Consider the following 9824-nt stretch of genomic DNA (forward strand, 5'->3'; position numbering starts at 1 on the left):
CGCTGGAGCAGCCTGTGGCACGTGGGGTAAGTGGAGGCCACGTTCGCGCCGACCTGGCGGTTCACCTGGGGACCCCGGCCGCCTGCTGCCCCCATCCCTGCCGCTGGCGAGAGCTTTGGCCGGGTGCAAGGCCGATCACAGCAGAAGGCAAGTCGGCTTATTCAGTCGGCTGGGGACAGCGTGTCCTGGGAGTGAGCCCAAGGCCACCCCAGCCAGGGCGTGCAGCTGCACAGGCCAGGAGGCCTCTGGCGTGGAGAGGGTGCCCTGGACTCCTCTTCACCTGTCCGTTGTCGCATCTTGGGTGTCTGGGCAGCCACAGGCCAGAGGGTGCAGGTGCCTAGAGGGCAGGGGTCAGTGCAGCAGTGGGGCTCACTCCTCCCCACCAGGCTCATCATACTCGCGGTCCTGCTGCTGTTGCTGTGTGGGGTCACTGCCAGCTGCATCCGGTTCTGCTGTCTCCGAAAGCAGGCACACACTCAGACACGCCTGTCCCCCATGTGGCAGCCCTGTGACTTGACGGCCATCCCCATGGACAGTGACAGCCCTGTGCATAGCACCGTGACCTGTGAGTGCCAGACCGGGAAGGGGTGCGGCCGTGGGGTGGTGCCCAGCCCCTACACAGACCCCCTTCTGCTTACTGCAGCCTACAGCTCTGTGCAGTATCCACTGGACATTCGGCGGCTGCTGCCCTTTGGGGAGCTGGACCCTGACCTCATGGCCCCACCGGCCTACAGCTCGTCTGCCCTGGAGCTGCCACCCTCCTACAATGAGGCCATCAAGATGGCGAAGCCCAGAGATGAGGAGCTGACTCCTGCCCAGAAACCAGGTCCTCTCCCAGTGCCTTTGGGCCTGGGAACCACCCCAAGGCCCCAGGAGCCAGGTCCTAATGCCCAGTAGCCCTGGGGTCCCTTGTAGGAGCAAGAGGGCTCTCCTGGAGACATGGAGCCAGGGCTTGGAGTCCTGCAGCTGAGGACCCCATCGGCCCTCATCCTCCCCGGTAAGGCTGCCGTTCAGCACATTGCTGCAGCCCTGGCCTCGATGCCATGAAACCAGGCCAGTCACCGGCCACACTGGCCAGCCCACCAGGCAGGCCGCCGCTCTCTGCCCCAGCCCCTGGCCGGGCTCACAGGCCTCAGCCTGGAAGAGGCATCGAGGGCCTGAGCTGCGTGAGCTCAGGACCAGCCATGATGTCCACAGCTCCTTTAGGAGAGAATAAAGCTATATCTCAGTGGTCTCCGCCTGTGAGGTGGCTTTGGGTGCCCCAGGGAGTACAGACAGGGGGCAATCACATGGTCCCAGTGACCTTCAGGCTGGCATTCAGAGCATGGAGCAGGGAAGAGGGACTGACAGGCTCTCAGAGGACTGTTCCTGACCCAGGACACCCCAGGGCTGGGGACAGTGAGGCACAGGAGTCAGGCTGGACTATTTCCCACCAGTGGAGCCAGTGGGCAGGACAGTGGCAGCCTTCCCAGCCCGGCGTCCTGTAGCTGTGGCAGCTGTTCCTACTGAACCAGCTTGAAGGACTCTAGGGTCATCATGGCCACGAACTCCATGGGCAGAGAAACAGGTTGTCACCCTGTTCCAGCCCACTGCATGCTCCCTGCTGGCCGCACACTCCCTGAAGGCAATGGTCTGGTCCCTGTCCTTGTCAGCCTCCTTCATCGTCTGCCCAGCCTCCACCTGGCTGAGGGGGTCACCCGCGCTCATGAGCAGGTACCTGTGGGCACTCTCCCTGATCCCTGCCTCGGTCTGACTTGCCCGCAGTGGAAGAAGCCTTTGTTTGCAGGCAGTTTGGGTCCTGGGGCTCAAGGAGGGCCCATCCCCACCCACTGCACACACACAGGCCCACCTGGGGCTGTCCCCACCTGGGCCACCCACCCTGCTGTCTGTGCATAACCTTGGCTATGGAGACCAGCTCACTCTTGGTGGAGCTCATGCCCAGCAGGCTGGTCAGTGACTCCAACTCACCATCCTCATTGCTTTCCTCAATGAACATCTCAGAAATGCCCTTGTACTCCTGATCTGCTCAACTGACAGCTGTCCGTCTGCAGGGCACCCCACACCCGACTCAGTGGGGTTGCCCTGCCCCCTCCAGGGCAAAAGCAGGGCCTGGCACAGGGTGGGCTTCCAGGATGTATGGGGGCTCTGGATTGGCCAAGAACAAGACAGCAGGGCAAAGCCCACTCCTGGGAGGGGCAGCAGGGCTGCAGGGGTTGAGGCAGTGGGTGCCAGTGAGACCAGGGGCACACTGGGGACCAGAAAGGGCCACTGTACCCCCAACCTGGAGCAGAAGGGCCCTGGCCCTCACCCCCAGCTGTTCTCCCTGCCCCTATCCTTCCACCCAGCCCATCAGGCCCCAGGTGCTGAGCAGCCTCACCGTGGCTGTGGCTGACTGAGGACAGGGCAGGTAGAAACACCAGGGCTGCTGCAGGCTGAGAACATGGCACCTGGGTGGCAGCCGGGTCTTAGCCAGGCCCAGCTGCCTGGGGTCCCTGGGGTCTGGATTCCAAAAGGCTTGTGTGGGCGGGAAATGCTACCTATTTGGGGACTGGCGCAGCCCTTCTCCATGGGGCCCTCCCCTGCCCACTTCAGCCTGGGCATCCACACCCTGAAGATAAGCATCAAGGACCAAGCTCAGGGGCAGGCAGGCCCAAGTGACTATCCCTCTCCCCACACAGCCTGAGTCTGTTGCCCTCCCCTGTCCTGGGCTGCAGCGGCTGTTGGCGAGGTCTCTCAGGTGAGGCCATCCTGGCCAGCTGGCATCCAGTGGCCCTTTCTGTCCCCAGCAGTCCAGCACCACCCTGGTGACCACCACAGAGCCTGGCTGGGTAGCTGGGGCATCAGGATCCTCAGCCCCTGCAGAGGCCATGAGGGCCACAGCACAGGCAGGGCGTGCTGGGCAGGGCTGAGGGCGGTGGAGCAGGTGGACCTGGAGCCAGATTTCCTCCAGGCAGCCGGGGGCTATTCTGGGGCTTCCCAAGGAAACCTGATCTCCCTCCCACTCAAAAAGGCAGAGCCAGCTCCCTCGCGAGGGCCTGCCTGGCCCGGCCAGAGTGTGGCACCCAAAGTACCCAGACCCCTGAGCTCCCTCCTTAGATGGGCACCAACCTCTCCACCCGGGTCTAGCTAACCATGGAGCAGTGGCACCGAATCCCAGTGGCCCAGGTCCTCGCTATCCCTACCCAGGCAGTAGGCATGAGAGCTGCTGGCCTGGCTGAAGCCCTCAGTTTACATGAGCAAGTTGCGGTGTTCACACCTGTAATCCCAGGGCTCTGGGAGGCTGAGGAAAGAGAATCTCACATTGGAGCCCACCCTGCACAACTTAACAAGACCCTGTCTCAAAAAATAATAACCAGGGCTAGGGATTTAACTCAGTGATTCTGCTACCTGCCTTGCAAGCACAAGGTCCTGAGTTCAATCCCTAGTACCAAAAAAATAATAATAATAATAATAACTAAAAGAATGGGATATAATTCAGTGTGAAGGCATTGGATACTAAAAAACTAAGGAACTAGAGGACAAGGAGGAGGAGAGTAATTTCTGGTTACAGATCTGAGCCCTCATGGGCCCAGGGCTCCCCCACTGCAGCACAGCCATGGAGCAGCCCTGCCTTGGTGCCTTCCCTCCTCCACAAGACCCTGGGGTCCCACAGAGGCACACTGGCCCCTCCTCTGCCAGTGCCTGATGAGTCTGAGCAGGTGGGGCGCTTGGTGCCTGCTGCTGCCAGAAATCGAAGCTGCAGGATGTACTCACTCAGGACTGGGGCCAACTGCTGAGTCCAAAGATCTGTGGTGACCAGGAAGGCAGCTCCTGGACCGGCAGGCCACCTCCCAGGAAGCTCAGGCAGGATTCAAGGAAGTGCCTGCGTGGGTGCAGGGTGGAAGGGTTTGATGCAGACCTCGGTCCCAACTGGCCTTCATCTCTGAATGAGGTGGGGCCGTCCATACCCAACACCTTCACCAAGGGCACCCAGATCCCAGCCAGCAGAAATGAACACCCCAGCAGCCTGTACAGCAGGCCCTATAGCGCTTGCAGCCTTGGTTATGGTCTCACAGATTGGGGACCTCAAAGTTGGGATCCTGGAGGCTGCATCAGAACCACAGCTGCACTGCACCCTCCCTGTGGATCTGCCAGGTCTGCAGTTTCCAGTGTTGTGTGGCATCTGGACCCAGGACACCAGGCACCATCCTCTGTGGCCTCCAGGCCTGTAAGAAATAAAACTTCTATTTCCCATTTCATGTTGCTTCTGATCACTGCAGAGAAAAAGAAAAGAAAAACCCTTTGGACCATTAGACCATTGTCTTGTAATGTTTTTCATGCATGGTACAGTGACATGAACATGGGCGCAGCCACACCAGCAACCTCTGCGCCTCACCTCGGTTCCCCTTGCAAGGCCCCTCCTGCCCTCTCCACCCTGGCCACTGCTCCAGTTTCTGTCTCTGGCATCTGACCATTTCTCCTTTCACATTTGGCTTACTTCACACAGCAGAACATGCCAGTGTTCACCCTTGTAGTTTATAACAGAATTTCTCAGTAGGACACCCACTTCCTGTTACAGGTGAGCCCTGCACACAGCTCCTGTCCCAACTCCACCTCAATTGGCTTTGGGGCCCAAACTGTGACAAGATGTGGTATCAGGGACTTACCCCTTAATACCCATCCATAGCAAGGTGCCCCTGGGCTTGTGGCACCTGTCACTGGTGATGCATTGAAAGGGAAGTAGGGACAGGCCTGGCGGCTGCTGCCTATCACATTACAAATGAAGGTGAGGGACAGTCATGGGGACTGGAAGCCCAGGTGTGAGCCAGCTGTGCACATCTAGGGCCTCTCTGGCTTCTTGAGTCCTCGCTGCTCTCCATTCCACCCTGGGAGGGGGAGCCTGAAGTCAAGTCCAGGCCCTGGGAGGCGTCCCATGGGTGAACTCACAGAGTGAACCCCTGCACCTACAGTTTTGCTGTCCTCCTAAAGAGCTAACACCTACCCCATCATTGAAGACCCCATGAAAGGCCACATCCCAGGCCCAGAGCCCCCATGAGCTCTACACTGATGACAGGTTGAGCTGAGCCCCACCTGGGACACAGCTGAGCCCTGACAGCTGCATCAGGACAGCAACTTTCTGTGGGCACCTGCCTCCCCTGAGCCTCCATCAAAGGCTAGACCCTAAAAGACGTAAATTGTGCCAGGCGTGGTACCACACCTGTAATCCAGCATTGGGAAGGCTGAGGCAGGCAGATCACTGTGAGTTCTAGTCCAGCTGGAGCTACATAGTGAGTTCAAGGCCAGCCTGAATTACACAGTGAGACCCTGTCTCAAAAAAAAAAAAAAAAAAAGTATAATTTCCACACCTGTGAAGGAAAGAAAAAGAATTTTTTTAAAATGTGGTAAATCTAATAGAACACAGGAAATGAGGCAGAAGCCCAAGAAAATCAGCATAAAAGCATATAATAAAAGTAAATCAGGGGCCGGGGATTTAGCTCAGCGGTTTGGTGGCCTGCCTTGCAAGCGCAAAGACCCAAGTTCAATCCCCGGTACCAAAAATAAATAAATAAATAAAAGTAAATCAGGCTGAAAGTGCATGCCTATAATCCCAGCACTCAGGAGGATGAGGCAGGAGGATCACTGTGAGTTCAAGGCCAGCCTAGGCTCTGTAGTGAGACCCTGTCTTAAATAAACTTTTTGTGTGGTGTGTCCCAGGGATCAAACTCAGGACCTTGGGCTTGCAAAGCAGGTGACAGCTAAATAGCCAATTATTAATAATAAAGTAATCCCAGGCACCTGAAAGAATTCCCAATGGCCAAAGCTGGAAGAATTTGAACAAGAAAATGAATCAAGAAATCCTGGGTTATACTTTACTATAAAACAAGAACTCATTGTGCTTCAAAGAACACCACCAACAGACTGGAAGGCACCTGCAGGGTGGAAGGAAAGATGAACACATCCCTGACAAAGGCGATGAGGGTAAAGCAAATCAAAACCCCCATGGGCTAGAACTGGAGCCCGGTGGAGGGCCGTGGCCTCAGCAGGCACAAGACCTGGGGTCCATCTTCAGCACAAAAAGAAAAGAAAGGAAAAAGGGGCTGGGCATGGTGGTGCACACCTGTAACCCCAGCGCTAGGGAGGCTGAGGCAGGAAGATTGAAGATTTGAGTGAGACCAGCCTGGATGACTTAGCGAGTTAGGGAGATCCTTAGTGCATAGGCCTTGGATCAATCCCCAGTACAGAGGGACAGGGAGGCAGAGGGGAGAGAGGAGAGAGATAGAGACAGAGAGGCTAAGAAACAAAGAAAATAAGTGAGTGTTAGGGAGGACAGGAGGGTAAAATGGTACAGCCTCTATGGAAAACAGAAAGACAGCTCCTCAAAATCTTAAACACAGCCGCATGTGAGTGGCAGCACATGCCTATAACCTGCCCTCTGGAAGCCGAGGCAAGAAGGTCTCAACTTGGAGCCCAGCAGGGACACTTAAGGACTTAGCATGACCCTGTCTCAATATTTAAAACTTTTAAAAAGGGCCTAGGGCATGCTTATAATCTCAACACTCAGGAGGCTGAGGCAGAAGGATTCCTGTGAGTCCAAGGCCAGTTTACACAGTGAGACCCTGTCTCAAACAAATATTTTTAATTAAATAAAAAGGGCTAGAGTAAGGTCCTTGACATAAGGCAATAGTTATGTTGCACACCTGTAATCCCAGCACTCGGGAGGCTGAGGTAGGAGGATCGCTGTGAGTTTGAGACCAGCCTGGGCTACACAGTGATTTCCAGGTCAGCCTCAACTACACAGTGAGACCCTGTCTCAAAAACAAACAAACAAACAAACAAAAGGTACTAGGGATGTAGGTCAGTGGGGAGGCCTTGGGTTCACTTCCCAACACTGCAAAACAATAACAACAATATTGAACACAGAATTACTGTATGAGCCTGCAGTGATTCCATTGCTGGGTATGCAGAAAAAATTAAAAGCAGGGACACAGATAAGCATCATACATGTTCGAAGCAGCATTATTCAGAACAGCTAAAAGGTGGGAGCGGCCCAAGTCAATGAAACATGAATCAATGACATCTCAGGTCTTGTGTAATTTAGTAAGACCTTGCCTCAAAAAAATTAAGAAGGGCTGGGGAATTCCACCTTAGCCCAGAAAGAATGGCTGCCATCATGAAATCAACGAATAACAAGTGCTGGCGGGCCTGTGGGGAGAAAGGAACCCTTCTCCATTGTTGGTGGGAGTGCAGATTAGTGCAACCACTGTGAAAATCAATATGGAGATACCTCAAACAACTAGGATTACAGGTTCCATTTGACCCAGCTATTCCCCTGCTGGGTATCTTCCCAAAAGAATTTAAAGAATCATATCACAGTGATATATGTGCACCCATGTGTATAGCGGCACAGTTTGTAATAGCTAAATCTTGAAAATGGCCCAATTGCCCATCAACTGGAGATTGGATAAAAAAAATTTTATATATAAAATGGAGTGCTACTCAGCCATAAAGAATGAGAAACTACAGACATTTATAGCTAAGTGAATGCACATTGAGGCCATACTCTTAAGTGAAATAAATAGGACACACATGTGTAAATACCAAATAGTTTCTCTGGTGTGAGAAACTAAAAGTGTAAACAAGAATCAAAATGTAGGCTGGGCATGGTGGCCCACACCTGTAATCCCAGTACTCGGGAGGCTGAGGCAGGAGGATCACTGTGAGTTCGAGACCAGCCTGGGCTACATAGTGAATTCCAGGTCAGTCTCAACTATACAGTGAGACCCTGTCTCAAAAAAAACAAAAAAACAAACAAACAAAAGAATCAAAATGTATAATTGAGAGCCGGGCCTGGTGGCACATGCCTGTAATCCCAGCACTCAGGAGGCTGAGGCAAGAGTATCGCTGTAAGTTTGAGACCAGCCTGAGCTGCATAGTGAGTTCCAGGTCAGTCTCAACTACATAGTGAGACCCTGTCTCAAAAAACAAAACAAAACAAAAAGTATAATTGAGGGCTGGGGATATAGCTTAGGGGCACTGCCTGACTCACAATCGCAATGTCCTGAGTTCAATCCCCAGTACTGAAAAAAAAAAATGTGTAATTGATATTGTGAAATAGGAAGAAAGGGCTAAAGGAGTAGGGGAAGTAGGAGGGGTAGGGGAAAGGAAAGAAAGGAAAAGAAAAACTATGAGAAATGGAAAAACATGGAAACAAAGTCTTTGTAAATAGGGAAGGGTGGAGGGGGTGGAAGGAGGGCAGGGGAATGGGGAAAAAATAAGAATCAAGATACATCATCTAAAGGTTCAAGATCCCAATGATGAATTTAACTGTACTGTACACCGAAAAAGTACCAATAAACTCAATGGGGAAAAAAAAGAAGGGCTGGGGGTAGCTTGAGGGCAGAGCACTTGCTTCATACACAAGCCTTGGGCTCCATCTCTGTCCAGAATTGGGAAAAAAAAAAAAAAAAGACAAATAAAAGCAGTAGATTCTGACACGATAGCACCGGGATGAGGCTGGAGGACAGGCTGTCTCAAAATAAGCCAGCTGCAAGCTGGGGATTTAGCTCAGTGGTTCCACCGCCTGCCTCTCAAGCACAAGGACCCAAGTTCAATCCCCGATACCAAAAAATAAAATAAAATCAGTTTATTTGGGCCGGGGATTTAGCCCAGTGGTTCCACTGTCCGCCTCGCAGACACAAAGACCTGAGTTAAAAAAAAAAAAAAAAAAAAAAAAAAAAACAATCAAAATAAGCCAGCTGCTAATGACAAATACCACGTGGAGCCACTTAGGGGTGCATCTGGGTAAGCAGAGCCACAGAGACAGGAAGTAGGCTGAGGCAGAAGGGGGCAGGGCCAGAAAAGGATGGGGGGTAGCTAATGTGCAATAGTTTCCAAGTCCAGCTCAGAAAGATGGAAAGGTTCTGGAAACGGATGGGGCAATGGTTACTCACTAATGTGAATATATTTAATGCCAAAGAACTGTACGCTTAAAAAGGGTAAAGATGGTAATTATGTTTTACTGCAACAAAAAATCAAATCTCCCATGCAGCATTCCATATAATTTATGTAGATCTTAGAGGGGTGTGGTGGTGCACGCCTGTAATCCCAGCACTCGGGAGGCTGAGGCAGGAGGACTGAGGCCAGCCTGGGATAGAGTGATTTCAAGGCCAACTATATAACAGTAGAAGGCAACGTCCAAATCATCTATGCCGATCCTTCTCTTCCGGGGAGGAGCACAGCTCTGTACCCTGTTGAGCGCTCGCACAGTGACTTCCTTCCCAACAGGGGAGCAGAGAAGAGAAACAGTTTGACCTCTGCCAGGGTTCAAGGTCAACAGCACCCAGTCCCGCAGGCCTTGATCTGCGGCTGAGGTCGCCAAGGCAAGGAAGGGTGGCGAAACATTGTCACAGCCCAGAGGAGCCCAGAGATCCTGTGGGACAGTAAAAGGACCTGGGCAAACTTAGGCCGTGTGAACAGTCCCACTGTAGTTAAAGCCAGGCGCGCGATCCGGTGACCGGTGAGGGTCTGTCCGCCGTGTGGATGTAGGGTGACCAGGTGGCTGCTCTCGCCGCCCGCCCTCCAGAACGCCCAGGCTAGACTCGTCCGGGTCATCAGCACGCTCGGCTCTCTTGATGCCGACGCGCGTTGTGCTGGGCAGGGCGGGCCTCAGTTTACCCCTGCCAGGTGGGGCGGGAGTGCAGCACAGCAGCACAAGGACCCCAGGAACCTGCCCACTTCATGGGATCTTTACTCCTGCTTAACGTCTAGGGCCGGGGATTTAGCTCAGTGGTGCCGCCGCCTGCCTCTCAAGCACAAGGTCCAGAGTTCAATCCCCGGTACCAAAA

The 9824-nt window shown here is 53.5% G+C and overlaps 2 protein-coding genes across 2 annotated transcripts in view; one reads left to right on the forward strand and one right to left on the reverse strand.

The window, feature by feature from the left end:
- Positions 1–1250, forward strand: part of Tmem52 (transmembrane protein 52) — a 2129-nt gene extending 879 nt beyond the window's left edge. Inside the window, exons 3-5 of the mRNA XM_010627887.3 lie at positions 5–147; positions 387–565; positions 644–1250. Coding sequence (XP_010626189.1) covers positions 5–147; positions 387–565; positions 644–897 — 576 coding nt within the window. The 3' untranslated portion in view covers positions 898–1250. The remainder of the gene's footprint in view (positions 1–4; positions 148–386; positions 566–643) is intronic.
- A 112-nt stretch (positions 1251–1362) lies between these two features.
- Calml6 (calmodulin like 6) lies at positions 1363–2568 on the reverse strand. Its single transcript, XM_033767402.1, has 3 exons — positions 2538–2568; positions 1827–2022; positions 1363–1774 (listed from the first exon to the last, which is right to left on the reverse strand). Exons 1-3 carry the CDS (start codon positions 2566–2568, stop codon positions 1423–1425), a joined length of 579 nt encoding a protein of 192 aa, XP_033623293.1. The 3' UTR covers positions 1363–1422.
- Between the last annotated feature and the right edge of the window lie 7256 nt (positions 2569–9824).

Source organism: Fukomys damarensis, unplaced genomic scaffold, assembly GCF_012274545.1.
Source record: "Fukomys damarensis isolate Sample0158 unplaced genomic scaffold, DMR_v1.0_HiC HiC_scaffold_23, whole genome shotgun sequence".
NCBI lineage: Eukaryota > Metazoa > Chordata > Mammalia > Rodentia > Bathyergidae > Fukomys > Fukomys damarensis.

Coding starts and splice junctions, on each gene's coding strand:
- Calml6 (XM_033767402.1), bottom strand. CDS start 2,568: ATGGAGAAGGGCTGCGCCAGTCCCCAAATAG. Junction 2,023..2,537: donor CTGCGCCAGTCCCCAAATAG/GTAGCATTTCCC, acceptor TCAGTTGAGCAG/ATCAGGAGTACAAGGGCATT. Junction 1,775..1,826: donor GGCCTGTGTGTGTGCAGTGG/GTGGGGATGGGC, acceptor CTGCAAACAAAG/GCTTCTTCCACTGCGGGCAA.